The sequence below is a fragment of the Benincasa hispida genome, chromosome 3 (genome assembly GCF_009727055.1).
Source record: "Benincasa hispida cultivar B227 chromosome 3, ASM972705v1, whole genome shotgun sequence".
Taxonomy (NCBI): Eukaryota; Viridiplantae; Streptophyta; class Magnoliopsida; order Cucurbitales; family Cucurbitaceae; genus Benincasa; species Benincasa hispida.
In genome coordinates, this window is record NC_052351.1 from 47,222,144 (window position 1) to 47,239,113 (window position 16,970).

Sequence of the window (16,970 nt, forward strand, 5' to 3'; positions counted from 1 at the left end):
AAAAAAAAAAAAAAAAAAAAGAAAAAAAAGAAAAGAAAAAGAAAAAAAGAAAAGAAAAAGAAAAGAAAAGAAAAGAAGAAAATAAAAGAAAAAACCCTATTTTCATCGACTTTTCAAATGATCTATCTCATGGAACACCAAGATGATGAACGCCAAATCCATGCCCACCACCATATTGCTCGGAAACTAAACTTCAATGCCCCCCTTTTGACCACGCGTCGCCCTCCTGCCAATGTCGGTCTCGATCGTCTAAGTATCTCTACCGCTGCTCGAATATCATCATCGACGACCAGTGATAGAGTTCCATTTTGTTGGGAGCAAGTTCCGGGCAAACCCAAGGAGTATGTTGAGAGATGTCACGGCTCTGCCCACGAAAGCGATGTTACCACTCCGCGTCCTACGCTTCCGCCTGGATGGTGGCGTCCGCCCATTCAAACAAGTAAGGTTTATGAACTTTCGGTGATAGATTATATTATTTTGAATTGTAATGTTGTGTTATAAAAAATTTAGTTTCAATTTCATTTTCCTAGTTTTGAAATTTTGTTAATAGGATTTAAGTTTAATTTCAATTTGGTTCTTATAATTTTAGGGTTTCAATTTGCATGTTAGATTAAAACTAAACCTAAATCATCTCAAATATATTGATAATCTTAAAACTATAGGAACCAAAATCATTAAAACCATGTATAGGGTTAGTTGTTAACCCTTTCTATTCAAGTTATGATTTAAGGTAATCATCTTTTATCTAGTATGAGTTGATTAAATCTTATACTTAATTATCTAGGAATATATAAACAATGTGTTATAGTATGTGTATTTATAATAAACATTCTATCAAATTATTTATAGGAAGAAATTCTAGACATCTTCATTGCAACGATCATGGATGTGAGGACAATGTGGATGGCAACAATGACAATGACGATAACTCTAGCGGCAGTGGCTATGTCTTGTCCGATGCCATGGATGTCTTGTCATTATCGGAGGCCATTGACATCGTCGAGAAGGCCGAGAAAGCACATAAATTTTCCAATGAATTGAAGCTAAAAGAGTTAAAGTTATACGAAGAAGAGGAAGAAGAAGAAAGAAACAATAATAGTAATTACAACCACTCGTCAAATTTCATGATCGAGCGGTTTCTACCGGATGCCACGGCATTGGCAGCGTCCTCGGTGTTGAACCGCCACGCTTTCTCTCCGCAGAGGGTGTCAAAGCGGCCATTTTCTCCGCCGAAGGGTTGTGGGCTAGACGTGCTGTTTCCATGGCGGATAAAACACCATCATCAGCTGTGTGGAGTGAAGAGTCCGGTGAGGGATGGCGGCCGGAGTTTGGGATCAAAATCTTCTGCAAAACAAAAGAAACATCATTAGATATTTACGTTTTTGAATTAACCCTTTGACGACAAACATTAAATTACATTGTCTGTCCCATGTTGTATAAATTTTACAAACGTAGTATACAAAAATGCACAACATTGTTTTAAGTGCAAAATATTGCAGTTCATGTTGGAAGTTGTGTTGTATGAATATCATCATTTTTGCACAGCGACGAGAAAATTATTTTCTTGTACCATTTATGTGGTTTGATTCATGGGACTTTTTCTTGGGTACAATAACAGACAAATTAAAGGTTTATTTCACTAATTAATAATATTTTGCTTTAGTTTTTAACTTAGTTATCGAACTTAGACAATATTACGTGTTATAGCATTTCCATTGTGTTATTTAGTTTTAGGTTTATTTACTATAAGTAAAAGTCCAATGAACCTCTTTATTCTGTAGTATTTAAAATTGATATCTATGTGTCTAAACATTAAGTGATTGATGTGAAGAAAGAATCTCAATTAGAGGACACACCTCTACAATTTTACCCTTTGTACACCATCATATTCTTTTCATTGGTAAATAATATTTATAGGGCCCACCTATTTTGTCCATTATGCCCTCTAGGATTCCCTTTCCTTTCTTGTATAAATGTACCCTTACAGCTACAGTGATTGTATTGAATGAAAGACTGAAAAAGAGCTTTCTCCCTTTCTTGATTCTGGTGTCATCTTTATTGCACTCTTTTGTCTTGCTGTGAAAAAACAATTCCTCTCTTGGTATCAGAGCTCGATGGCCAACGCCTCTGCTAATGCCTTTGGGTCCTTCAGTAGTCCTACCTACAACAGTTCACCATTAAATTAGCTTTTAAATCAGATTGTCATCATCAAGTTGGACAGAAGCAATTTTTTCTATGGAAAATCCTTTCCCTCCCGATTTTGAGGAGTTATCGCATTGAAGGGCATCTCACTGGTAAAAATGTTTGCCCACCTATGTTCATCGAATCTCCAGTCGTTACAACTTCACTCGTAACTCCAATAGCTCCAACCTTCGCAGCTGTCACTGTCATTGGGCTGGGCACCACGTCTGTACATACCAGCACAGGAGCTTCAAGCTCCTCAACAACATCTTCTCCCACCGTATGTCCTGTTGAGGTTGATGCGCTAAACCTCGTAGGATCCTATAGTTTGTAAATATTATTGAACAAACTCATTGTGTATTTAATAAAATATATGATATTTTATTTATTGTCTATAAAATATATGATATTTTAATTGCATTAACCACAAACCAATAAACTAACATCTAAGGTTATCTTTGTAACTTAAGCATGTATGTAGAGACATACAGGTGGATCATGTTTATGTGATAACATAAATGGTTTGTAGTAGATAGATAAGGTTGAGTACCTTATCCTGGTGACACCAAGAGTATGACCCACTTTGTAGGTGTTACAAATGTTGTAAAGTGTTACAAATGATCTGATTCTAATCACTCATGTATAGATATGTGAGTGGGGATATTATATACAAAGGAGTTTGTATAAGATTGGATCACGAAATGTTTAGTCTCATTGTATAACGTCATTCATAATAGAGACTTACATTTCACCAGGATGACCATAGGTAATATGACCTGAATCTTGAGTGAGTTGTGAACTTCTGTCTATGAGGGTGATCCTTTGATTTGTATGGGTGAGAGTGGCCAGATCGCTAACTCAACAAGCCTACCATTTTGAAAATTTGTCTAATTGAGGAGCTGAGAACACAACTACACAAGATGGAATTCACTCCTTCCCCGAGGCAGGGGTAAATAGATAAATTGCTCCTTTAAAGGCTGATTCCGGGTCTTGAACAATGTGGCGTCACACCTTCTCCTAACGTGAGAGGAGTTTAGTCATAGTTGGACTATGATCTATTGTTCATTAGAGGAATTAGTGGTACTTAAGAAGTTAGATGTAATTACAAGGGCAAAACAGTAATTTGGCATAGTTATACTTACGAGCAATTTGTGAAGTGTCATCGTACTGTTGATTGGTTATATCCAATGGACATAGAAATATATATGTAGTGCGAAGAGTGTAGCTGTCAGTCTTTAGTGGAGTGCTCAACAGTTAATGGATAGTCAATAATGTAATTAAAAAGTTTAATTAATTATTCATGTACTGTTGAAGCTTCAAATTACAGGTCCATGAGGTCCCCTTAGTAGCTCAATAAGATTTAGTTGAGAATCAGTTTTTGGATTAATTTGAATTGTTCAAATTAATAGAGGGATTTAATTATATTATAATTAAGTTGTGTCAATTATATGTGATATAATTGTCATAATGTATTTGATACATTATAGCTTAATGGGAGGAAATAAATATAATATAGTTTCTATGAATTGGATTCATAGTTGTTAAATTTAATATAAATATGATTTATATTAAATGTCATATAAAAGATAAAAGAAATTATAATTTATATTGTATGTGATATAATATTAAAACTATAGGTTATAGGTTATAGGTTATATTTGATATAACGTATAATTTAATATATATATATATATATGTATATGTATAATATGATAAGTTAGTTATCATATTTATATTATTATTATTATTTTAATAATAAGGGAGTTACAATTTCCTTCTCCTTCTTTTCTCTCCACCCATGTAAGTGGGTGGTGGTTATATTTGGCATTAGAAAAGAAAACTTGCTTCTTCTTCTTGAAAAAGTTGAACGACTTTGAGAAAGTGAAAAACAACAACAGAAAAGTTCTATATGTTTTGAGTTTTTTAGAGAGTTCTCAATCTTTCTTCATCTACATTAAGCATTCCCTCAAAACTAAAATAGCCAGAGCACACCGCTCCTGGGTTCTCACCCTGAGAATACCGAAGAAACATTCGTGGTAGTGTTTGTTCATGTTGAGGTTTTTCTTGAAGAAAGTCTTAAAGGAGTTCGTGAATTGTTTGAGGAAAAACGTGAAGAAAGGTCTTCAAAGGTAAGCTTTTCTGAAACCTTTTTCATTAGCATGCTATAATTTATAATTAAATGCATATCTTGTTTCTTGTTTACTATGAAATTTACATTTAATGAAAAAATGAAATTTGGTCGATCCGCTTCCGCTCAAGGTTCTTTCCATAAAGAGTTCTTTCAAGTCCTCTGTATGAATCGTGGATAACTACAGATCAACTCATTTTAGGATGCCTATACAACTCGATCACAGCTGAAGTTGTAACTCATGAAGAATCATGTTGATAACTTGTAATGGGTCACGAAACTGCCAAGAGCCTTTAGGATGCGATTCAAAAGCTTTTCGGCATCTAGTCCCGTGCTGAAAAAGATTATCTTTGTCAGGTATTTCAATCTACTTGTAAGTGATCTATGAAAATGAATGACTATTTAGGTGTTATGAAGAATCATGTTGATAACTTGGAGTTAGTTGGTAGTCCTGTCCCAACTCGATCTTTCACAAGTCCTTATTGGACTCGATAAGGAGTATAATCCAGTGATCGCAACAATCCAAGAAAGGGTGAACATTAAGTGGTCCGATATGCAATCAGAGTTGTTGAGTTTTGAAAAACGTCTTGATCTGCAAAACACTCATAAAATAGCATCATTTGGTAATACATCCTCAGTGAATCTCACCACAAGCAGTGGTAGAAACAAACAACAACAGTCCTCCGCAAGTAGCAGACCTCCTCAACAAAACAATGGATCAAGAGGGAACAATCGAGGAAGAGGACGTGATCGTGGAAACTATCGTCCTACTGGTCAAGTGTGCTTGAAACAAGGTCATACCATATTGACCTACTTTAAACTAACTGGCTGTCACTTTCCCCCAATCATAACAGCAATCAAATCTCTCAAGGACAACCATTTTTCAGGGAATGTTCAACAAAATGGACCCAACACTCAAACACAACAATCTAATCAAACATTTCTGGCTGCTCAAAATAACAACCCATTCATTGCTACACCTAAATCGGTCATTAATCCTAGATGCCATATGGACAGCAAGGCTTCAAATCATGTGAACTCAGGCTCTGTTGGCATGACACATTTATCTGAGTATGGAGATAATGAGAAAGTAACAATCGGTAATGGTAGTGCCTTATCTATTTTTCATATCGATTCATGCTCTTTAGCCACTGATGATGGGATGTTGAATCTGAAAAATGTCTTGTATGTTCTTTAAATTGCTAAAAACTTCATTAGTGTGTCTAAATTGGCTCAAGATAACAAGGTGTTTATTGAATTTCATGATGGTTATTGTCTTGTCAAGGATATTCATACAGGTAGAGTGGTGTTGAAGGGGGAACTTAAAGATGGGCTTACAAGGTTGGAACAACAAGAGCCACTGGTAGTGCTTCAGGTTTGGTTGATTCTTGCTTGAAGTCGGGATAAGATAAAGGCTTGCTCTGCAGTTGTTCAGAATAGTTGTGTTAATATTGTTATATAAAAAATTGTTTTACATAGGAGATTTGGACATCCATCTTTAAAAGTTTTACATGATGTCATTAAAAAATGTAATCTACCAGTGAAAGCCAATGAAAATTTCAATTTCTGTGAAGCTTATAAGTTTGTCGAATCTCATGCTCTTCCTTTCTCATACTCTTCATCTTATGTCCTTGCTCATTTTATTTAGTTCATTCATATTTGTGGGGTCTTATCCCTGTCATGTCTACTGACGGTTACAGATACTATGTACATTTCATTGATGATTTTAGTAGGTTTGTCTGGATATATCCTTTGAAGTTAAAAGTGATGCAGTGGCTGCCTTCAATCACTTCTTAGAAATGGTGAGAAATCAATTTGGAAAATCTATTAAAGCCTTTCAATCTGACAATGGAAGTGAATACAAAAAGGTACATCAAATATGTGTTGACTAGGGGATTAAATCTATATTCTCTTGTCCTTATACATCATCTCAGAATGGAAGAGCTGAAAGGAAGCATTGACACATAGTTAAAATGGGACTAACTTTACTAGCCCAAGCCTCAATGCCCTTAAAGTTCTGGTGGGAGGTCTTCATGACAGCAACGTTAATCATTAATAGGCTTCCATCTACGGTGTTAAAAGGATAGTCCCTAATGGAAAAATTAATACAAAGACAGTTGAACTTCTCTGATCTCAAAACTTTTGGTTGTGTCTGCTACCCATGCCTCAGACCATACAACTCTCAAAAGTTTCAATACAAATCAGAAAAGTGTATTTACTTGGGCCCTAGTCCAATCCACAAAGGACACAAATGTCTCAACTCATCAGGTAAAATTTACATTTCAAGACATGTTGAGTTTGATGAAAATTCCTTTCCTTGTGAAACAGGTTTTGGGCTATCAGGTGAATCATTGAACTTCTTCAACCTAAGCACCATAAGCTATCTTCTAAGTGCTCCATGGGGCCTTCAGTCCACCGAATGGTCCAGTCCATTACCAATAATCCAATCTAGCTCGATACCTTCTCAACCTATGCCCAACATAAATGGACCAGCCCAAACCCTTAGCACTTCCTCATGCCCAAGCCCCACAATCAACAGGCCAACACAAGAACATTCACCTGCCATATATATACCATCACCCAGACCATCTAGTCCCACTTTCCCTCCTTATGTGTCAGCTTTTTCCACAAACCGAGGGCATCCTTCCCCAATTTTAGTCTTGACTGACTCGTTGTCTTCCCTAAGCCAGTCTGTCTCTCCGTTTCCCACCACCCAACTACCCCTCTCCACTTCACAAATACCCTCACCTACAACCATCAACCATCCTCAACCTCCAACTGGTCATCACATGATAACAAGAGCCAAGGTAGGTATCTTCAAGTCCAAGGTGTGGCTATCCTCTTCTATAACAAACTGGCACAACACCGAGCCTTCAAGAGTGACAGATGCATTGTCCAAACCAGTCTGGAAAGAAGCCATGGATCATGAATTTCAAGCTTTACATCAAAATTGAACTTGGATCCTTGTTCCACCTGCTGCTGGTCAAAATGTTGTTAGATGTAAATGGGTGTTTCGGATCAAAAGAAATTCTAATGGGTCGATCCAACGTCACAAAGTCAGACCACTAGCCAAGGGCTTTCATCAACATCCCTGCGTAGATTTATTTGAGACTTACAACCCTGTTGTTAAAGCTCCAACTATTCGGGTTATACTTTCTATTGGTGTCTCTCACAATTAGGAACTTAGGCAACTTGACTTCAACAATGCTTTCCTCAATAGAAAACTCAATGAAACAATCTACATGTCACAACCACCTGGGTAAATTGATCCTCTATTCCCTAATCATGTTTGCAAGTTAGAGAAGGCTATCTATGGACTAAAACAGGCTCCTCAAGCCTGGAATAGTATGCTAAAATCCACCTTGACATCATGGGGATTCGTCAACAGTCGGGTGGATACTTCATTATTCATCTACAAATAAGGGACTTCTATTGTGTTACTCTTAGTTTATGTTGATGATGTGATACTCACTAGAAACAATTTGAATCTAATAAACATAGTTGTTACAGCCCTAGGAAAGAAATTTCCTCTAAAAGATTTTGGTTCCCTTAACTTCTTTCAAGTTTCTCAGACTGACTCAGGGTTCCTTTTGACACAATCCAAATACATTGATGACTTGCTCCACAAGCTCAAACTTATTTCTCTCAAGCCATCTCCCATTCCCTCTATTGTTGGGAGGCATTTTTCTGTAACTGAAGGCACTCTCATGCCAGATCCGTTCATCTATAGCAATACCATTAAGGCCCTGTAGTATTCGACCAATACACGATCAGATATTGCCTACATTATCAATCATCTTAGCCAAATCCTTCAACAACCAATTGAGATTCACTGGCAGGGAGTCAAACGTATCTTGTGGTACCTAAGTGGAACAAAAGACATGGGGTTACTAATTCAACCTTCTGATGATTTTGCCATCATTGCATTCTTTTATGCTAATTGGGCTTTGAATATCAATGATCGAAAATTTGTTGTGGCTTACTATATGTATCTCAGTAATTCTCTTGTCTCTTGGTCCTCATAGAAGAAAACAATTGTTACTCGTTCAAGCACAGAATCTGAGTATAGAGCTCTAGCTCATACATCTGTTGAAATAACTTGATTCACCCAACTTCTCCATGAGCTCGGTCTTCGCACCCCTCAAACCCCAGTTATCTTATCTGGTGTGATAATCTAAGTGCAAGTGCTCTCGCCATGAACTCGGTATTTCATGCCCGTACAAAACACATTGAGATCGATATGCATTTTGTGCGTGATAAAGTCCTTCAGGGTGCTCTTGAAATCAGGTATGTTCCATCAACAGATCAAGTGGCTAATAGTCTCACCAAACCTTTATCTCACTCACAATTTGTGTATCTCAGATCCAAACTCGGGATAATTAACTTACTCTCTCACTTGAGGAGGGATGTGAAGGAAAAATCTCAATTAGAGGATACAACTCCACAAATTAATTAAATACCCTCTGTACACTGTCATATTCTTTTCATTGATGAATAATGTTTGTAGAGCCCACCTATTTTGTCTATTATGTCCTCTAGGGTTGGGAAATTTGTACGGATGACCCAATTTTTGGGTCCAAAATGTCAAATGACCCATTTTTAAAAAATAATGTTAATTGAACCTCTGCTAACATCATCGCCATACCAAATTACATAAATTGCCCTTACTTCTTCGTCTTCTTACCTTCTTACTGAGAACCTACCAAAACTAAAAACTCTTCATTCAAATTTTCCAAGGCTAACGGCTTCGTATCGCTCATAAACTAAAAAACTCTTTAGAATCCCTCATTTCAGCTTGCAAACGATTCTACTATTGTCGACAAATCGAATCTGATCGGTAAATCTTTCAATTTGTGCTTGAAAATGTCTTACACTGATCGATAATGGGACTTTGTGAGTCGTTCTGGGTTTAGAAATACACTTATATGGTTTTTTTTTGTTTGTTTTTTTAGTTTTCGAAGTGTTCTATGGTTAAAGACGAGTAGAAAGAGTTTGTGAGCGAGATAAGTGAGAATGAAATTGGTAGAGCAACACCAGAGAGAGCAAATGTGAGCGAGATAAGTGAACCTATGGTTTTTTTTTTTGTTTTTTTGGTTTTCGATGTGTTACGTGGTTGAAGACGAGTAAAAAGAGAGAATGTAAGACGAGATCAAGTGAGGCAAATCCCAAGAGAGAGTGACACCGGGAAAAAAAGGAAAAAAAAAAAAAGAAGGCGAAAACCAAAACCAGAAAAAGCGATATCAAGAGGGAGCGACACCGGACAGAGCGATACTGGAGAGAGTGATACCGGAGAGAGCAATACTGGAGAGAGCGATACCAGAGAGAGCAACACCAGCGAGAGAGAGTCTAGTGAGAGCGAATCCAGTGAGATTTAAACAAAATGTTGTTTTACAATTTTTTTTTTCTGAAGGAGTTTACTGATTGAATCTTTATTTCATGCAGGACTTATTTAAGATGGCAACACATTTCAAAATACCCGAAGCCGACCGATTTCTCGGTCAAGTAATGAGCTTGGCCCACATTTCTAATGCAAACAAGATAGTGAAAGAGAAGCTTACGCCAAGGCAGTTGAACATGTTTAAGAGAATAGTTTTTGGGAGATTTGTAGATGTTGACATGTTGTTTAACAACCCAATTATCCATCACATGTTGCTGAGAGAAGTGAAGAGGACGAGATCAGACTAGATGTCATTCTCTATTTGTGGAAAGGTTGTCACTTTTTCGAAGGATGACTTTTTGTTGATGACTGGTTTGTGGCAATCCCCAACACGAGTTGATCGAAACCAGCAGTCCTCATATGAACTAGCTATCAAGTATTTTGGTAATCGAGTGACGAAGGACACCTTACATCTCCGTCAACTTGAAGAAAAATACAAGGACTTGGAGTTTGAAAATGATGATGATGCTGTGAAGATCACAGTAGTTTACTATACTGAGGTCATAATGATGGGGAAAAACAAACAGAAAAATGCAGTGGACCTCAAACATTTTAAGGACGTTCAAAACTTAAAGTATTGCAACAGTCTTGATTAGGGTACCATTATTTGGGAGAGGACATTGGATGCCCTAAATGTTGGGGTTGATGCCTTAAAGTCCCATGTCATGTAGTTTGTAAACAGTATATATGAACACCTGTGATTGTTAATATATGATATTTACTTCACATCTTGTTGTTTTGCTCATTTACTTGTTTTATTTGTTTTACCACAAACCAATAAACATAAAATCACTGGTTATTTGTATGTGACTCAAGGATGTATGTGGTGACATACAAATGAATCATGTCTTGAGTGATAACCAAAATGGTCTATAGTATATGGATATAAGAGGGAAACCTTTTCCTGGTAATGCTACGGACGCGACCCACTTTGTGGAATGGTCACAAGTGTTGTGACTTGCCACAGATGGTCTGATCCTGATCATTCGTGTTGGGGACATGCGAGCGGGGGCGTCCTATACAAAGAGTATGTATAAGACCTGACCACGAAGTGTTAATGTCTCGTTATATAACACCGTTAATGACAGATACTTCACTTCACTAGGATGACCATAGGTAACATGACCTCAATCCTGAGTGAGTTAGGAACTCCTGCCATTAAGGGCGGTCCTTTGATTTGTATAGGTGCGAGTGGCCATGTCGTCGATTCAAACTTACCATTTTGGGGATACGTTTGATTTAGGAGCTGAGAACTCAACTACACAAGATGGAATTCACTCCTTCCCTGAGGCAGGGGTAAGTAAATAGATGGCTCCCTTAAAGGCTAATTTCGAGGCTTGAACGAAGTGGCGCCACACACCTTCTCTTGGCCTGAAAGGTGTTCACACATAGTTGGACTATGTTTTATTGTTCATTAGAGGAATCAGTGGTACTTAAGGAGTGAGATGTAACTATAGGGGCAAAACGGTAAATTGGCTCAATGTACTTATGAGCATCTGTGAAGGGTCATCGTACTCATGATTGGTTATATCCAATGGACACAGAAATATATATGTGGTAAGAAGAGTTCAGTTGTTGGTCTCTAGTGGAATCATTGATAGTTAATGGATGGTGAATCCCGTGGCTTAGTCAGCTATTCACATACCGTTGGAGCTTCGAGCCACAAGTCCATTAGGTCATCTGGGTAGCTTGGATAAAGTCGAGAACTAGTGTCTGGGTTAATTTGAAATGTTCAAATTGACAAGAGGAAGTACAATTATATATGATATAATTGGAATGGTTAATTATATATGATATAATTGGCTAAATGTATGAGATACATTATTTTGGAGGAAATTAGATATAAATATGATTTATATCAAGTAAAGAAAAATACTATAGTAGATATATGATATCAAACTATAGGATATAAATATAATATGATTATATTTATTAATTAAATTAATTGATTAATTATTTAACAATTAACCAATTAATTCACGTATGAACGTGGGAACGTGGGGGCCGTGAAGGTTAAGGTAACCGGCGGGTTAAAGATTAAAAATCGTTTTCATTTTGAAGAGAGAATCCAATCGTACTTTGAGATCCCGCACCCAAAAGAATTCATGAAGAGAACAATCGCGAGAGCCTATGCAATAGAATCTCATTCGTCTAAACGATCGTCTAGTTCACGCGTTTCCTAAATGATCGTATACCAATTTCCTAAATGATCATCCAGTTTTTCCTAAACAATCGTGTAGATCTACTATACGATAAGTGTCTCCGCTATATGATAGCAGAGTTCTTCTCGTGCGCGCTTATCATCTACATGAAATCTTCTCCTCTGTCCTCTACCAAACTCACCAGAGCCCACTCTTTGGGTTTTTGACGCCGAGGATATTCGGGTTTCCCTTATAGTGGTGTTATCCCCGCGACCTTGTTCGTATACATTTGGATCGTGCAGTAATAGTCGAGAGACTCGCTGGGTGCTGGTAGATCGGTGGGAGTTTTCTATTGTTGTGGGTTCACACAAATGAAGACCATCTTCCTCTGGTATGAACCCATTTCTCTATGTTTTATCATATTCTGAGCATGTTGTTGATGAGTTTAATATGCATAAATGTTAGTATAAAATGTATATCGTTTATGTGTCAGTCACTGTGAAATTGGAGCGATCTAAGCCCACTCATAGAACTCTCGGTATGAGATCCTTCACTAAAGACTGCGTTGAATGATAAGAGCGGTCTATACAAGACGAGGGTCAAAGAAAATAAAAATTACGTTGTGAAGTACTCTTTACGTGGATTTCTACAAGCATTCCAGGTAAATTTATTTAACATAATAATCGTGTTGTTTGATTTAACATTACTATTATTCTTAATATATTTTAAATTTTATTTAGGTATGAACGTACGAGATCCTAGCTTCATCGATAGCTGGGAACATTACGGAGTGAAGGAGCAAGGTGACTTTACCCCATATATTACGATGGTTATGCTACCACTCAGTGTCCTTCAAAGTACTCGAGAGAGAGATATTCGAGTCTAACAACGTACGTTTACTCTATGCATAATATGTTTATCTAGTTGTTAACTTGACACCAACCAGTTTACTGGGTTGTTAATGCAGATAAAGATTAAAGAGGGTATTGTCATGTCAGATGCTGAGAGGGAGTTTCGGGATACCCTAATGGATAGACGACCTTTATTTGATCTAGGTGCGGATGATGATAGTTCTGAAAGTGGCAATAGGTCGACTAGTGATGGAGGTAGTTCTGAAAGTGAAAATGACAGTGATGATCATCGTGGAGACGACAATGATGAAATTGTCAAGGTGGAGGGAGGGGATGAACCTGAGTATTCTGAGCACGAGGATACTGAATATGGAATGGTGGAAAGAGGGACATACACACCTAGTGATGATATGTTCCATGATGTGATGGGGGACGTACGCGATGAGGACAAGTTGAACCAACTTGATGTCTATCTTCGGACTCCCCTAGAGAGCGACTTGTGGATAAGGAGTGTCCTGAGTGTGCTGCCCGCCGTAGGAAGGGAGCCAATCTCGACGAGTCTATTTATTCGTACCTGCAGACCATTGACAGCTCACGGTCGATGTTAGATGGCCATATATTGGGTTTAGATAATCGTGTATCTAGTATGGAGGAAAACATGACGGACATGAAAGGGCAATTTTCGGCCATCCTGTCACTGTTGCAGTCTATGTGCAAGGTTTGCATTTACTATCATTTTATGTCTTTATGTGTTTAGTTTTTACGTGTTCGTGAACTCATCATTTTACTTTACTAATTGAAGAGTTCCAAGGTGAAGGAGGAGACGACTAGGTCACTCATCCCATCTCGGGATGTTGATACCAATAATGTGACTGCCTCTGACACTCTCATCCCCCCTCTATAGCCTGATACCACCACTTCACCTACTCCCACCCCCTCTCTACAGCCCGATACCACCACGACGACATCACCAATTGACATTGAACCTATAGAGGTCGGCGTCCCATAAACAGAGCCCGACTCTGCCTTACTCACCATGCCACATACAGAGGCTGACATGTCTGGCATCCCAGATGCTGACAGTTCTAGGATTATTACAACCATAGAAGAACTTATACTGGTGAGTAATTTATTGATCATTAATCTTTGTTTATATTTTTATATTTCTTGATGAGTAATTTTTTGTTATCTGTTTATGTAGGAATCTCAAAGAATTAGTCGTAAGAGGAAACCTGTTGATAAATATACACCTCCAGCTCAAGTAAAGAAGAAAAGTGTGGTTAAGCATCCTCTCCCAAGTGTAGCTACGTCACTATCCAGAGCAGTCGTCACATATAACGTAGTACATGATGTTCCACACAATATCCTTCAGAAATGATGGGTTGGATCTCGGACGACAATACGAACAACGAGATTCGAGAGAACTCCTTTAAACCACTCACCAAGCAATTCTTCAAGGAATTGATTACCCCGAATTCGTTGGTTGAGTGTGATGTAAGTTTCCTAGTCTTGACTTCTTTACATGTTGGCTATTTTGTACTTTTACTAACATAGTAATTTTTTGTGCAGACCATAAATACTTTATTTTATTTTATGAAAGAAAAATTTTATACCCGGCCCTACATGTGCATGCACAAGTTCACCATCTTGCCAATAGGTGTAACGGTAAATTTTGATATTCCATTTCTTAACTTCTCATTTTATTTGACAGAGTCACCTTAATGCTCGTGGCGGGGTATTTAAACGAATAAAGAATAAGACACTTCTGAAGGTTGCCCTAGCATGGGAAGATGAAGACACGTATAAGGACTACGTCACCAGCAAATTCGATGTCAAATGGGCAGATGTAGATTTCGTTTATACGGCAATGAATATCAGTGACCACTGAATGGTCCTTGCAATGGACATTAACAGAGGCCACATATTGGTGTTCAATTCACTTTCATCATACACACCAATGACAAAGTTTGTGAATTTGCTAAAGCCATTAACAATCATAGTACCATCCCTACTTCGCTACTGTGACGTGGATCGTTCAAACCAGGACCTATCCATAGCCTGTTGGAAAATCTCGCGGCCTATGAACGTTGACATACAACACAGGTCGCTTGATTGTGGCATCTTCGCAATCAAATTACTAGAACACCTGGTGACTGATGTTGATCCGTCCGTAATCACTCAGGAGAAGATGGGTGAATATAGGATGCAGTTAGTGTGTCAACTATGAGCAAACAATCCATATTTTTTATGTGTATAGAACATGTATTTTTTATGTATGTAAAAACATTTATTTTTTTATGTATATAAAAACATTTATTTTTTTATGTATAACAGAGCTACCGCTCTTTTCATTGTATAATTAAACATGTATTTTTTATATAAATTCAAACTTCAAACTTCAATATCATAATATTATCAGAACATGCATAATTGAACTACTGCCCTTTTCATTGTATAATTGAACATGTATTTTTTATGTAAGTTCAAAGTTCAAAGTTCAATATTAGAATTTTATCATAACATGCATAATTGAGCTACTGCTCTTTTCATTGTATCAATGGTATGTAGAACATTATATGGTTCAAGGTTCAAAGTTCAAACATTGAGAGAGCGAGATTTTGAGAGAGAGCAAGATTGAGAGGGTGAGATGTTGAGAGAGAGCGAGATTGAGAAAGTATGAAGTTATTGTTTTTTATTACAAGTATGAAGATTGAGAGAGTATGAAGTTATTGTTTTTTGTTACAAGTATGAACATTGAGAGAGTATGAAGTTATTGTTTTTTGTTAGTATGAACATTGAGAGAGTATGAAGTTATTGTTTTTTGTTACAAGTATGAAGATTGAGAAAGTATGAAGATTGCTATATAGAAATACTTCAGCTTGTTATTGTTTTTTGTTTACAAGATGAAAGTATGAAGTATGAAGTGTTACAAGTAATAAGTAATGAAAAAGTATGAAGTATGTTACAAGTATGAAAAAGTATGAAGAGTTACAAGTATGACGTATGAAAACTTATTAATGGTATTTATAACAAATGAAATGTTATAAGTTAGTTACAAACTAAACTAGATGAGGGTGTTTATGTCACGGTCCTCTGGCATTTTCAGCACGTCACACGGTTATAAGTGGTTCGGTATAATTTTGGCGGTTATGTCCATAATTCCCACACCGACCATATTTCATTTATTTGCGAAATTCTCCTCTGGATGGTATTCTCACTCTCCGTCACCCGGCTTGTGGCACAAACTTCGGAGGAAGGATAATCTTTTCTACATATCCAGGAGGTCTTTTCCATTCAGATATGTGGCCAAGTGGATTTATAGGCTCCGCATACACAGTCATTAAAGAGTCTACTGTATAAAATCGACTACAAAGACTATGGATGGGTATATTTCGTTCCTTGGCAGCAACAATTGCATGTGAACACGGGATACCAAGTGAGTTGAACTCCTTACACGTGCATTCCTTTGTGTGAAGATTGACAATACTGTCCAATCAATTATCTCGCACGTGTACCCGATAACAATCAATAGGCTCCATCTGATATCGTCTGCCCTTATCAGCCTCACTTGCCAATTAGGTTTCACAGTAGTCAGAGTGCAATGTCGTTCGAGATGTCCAGTAATTCTTCCATTCATAGAACCACGATTGGAGCATTCCTCTAATATGTTTAATCAAGCATACTATGGGAATAGTCGATACTCTTTAGTAAATTGAAACGCTTTGCACTGTTGGATGTCATGTTATCATATTTTCGTTCTATTTGATAAACCTGTGCTCATCTTTGAAGACTGATGTCTTCCAAATATTTTGTGACAGCACCGTCTCGAAAACTACAGAGTTCGTCCCATTTTGTCTGGAACTCTGTCATGCGAAATGCCCCTTGCTGCATCTCTAAATATCCCAACAACCGTGCTATCCTTAAAGTTTGTAACCAGATTTAGTTCTATATGCCATGTGCATAATCCATGAAATGTCGTGGGAAAAAAATGCATGAATAGCATTGCCAATAGATACCATCCGATCAAACACAAACACCAGATTATCGGGTTCTCCGATATTGCATTTCAAGTTTGACATAAACCATTTCCATGATCGATCGGTTTCATTGTCCACTATTGCATATGCTAATGGGTATAATTGATTGTTCCCGTCCATAGAAACCGCAACCAATATGGTGCTTTTTTATTTTCCTTTCAAGTGCGACCCATCAACAATAATACAAGGTTGAAA

At 37.4% G+C, this 16,970-nt stretch overlaps 1 protein-coding gene across 1 annotated transcript; it reads left to right on the top strand.

The window, feature by feature from the left end:
- The first annotated feature begins 6 nt into the window (after window positions 1-6).
- On the top strand, window positions 7-1,608 carry LOC120074256. The gene is made up of 2 exons (XM_039027319.1): window positions 7-439; window positions 850-1,608. Exons 1-2 carry the CDS (start codon window positions 118-120, stop codon window positions 1,368-1,370), a joined length of 843 nt encoding a protein of 280 aa, XP_038883247.1. The 5' UTR covers window positions 7-117; the 3' UTR covers window positions 1,371-1,608.
- The last annotated feature ends 15,362 nt before the right edge of the window (window positions 1,609-16,970 follow it).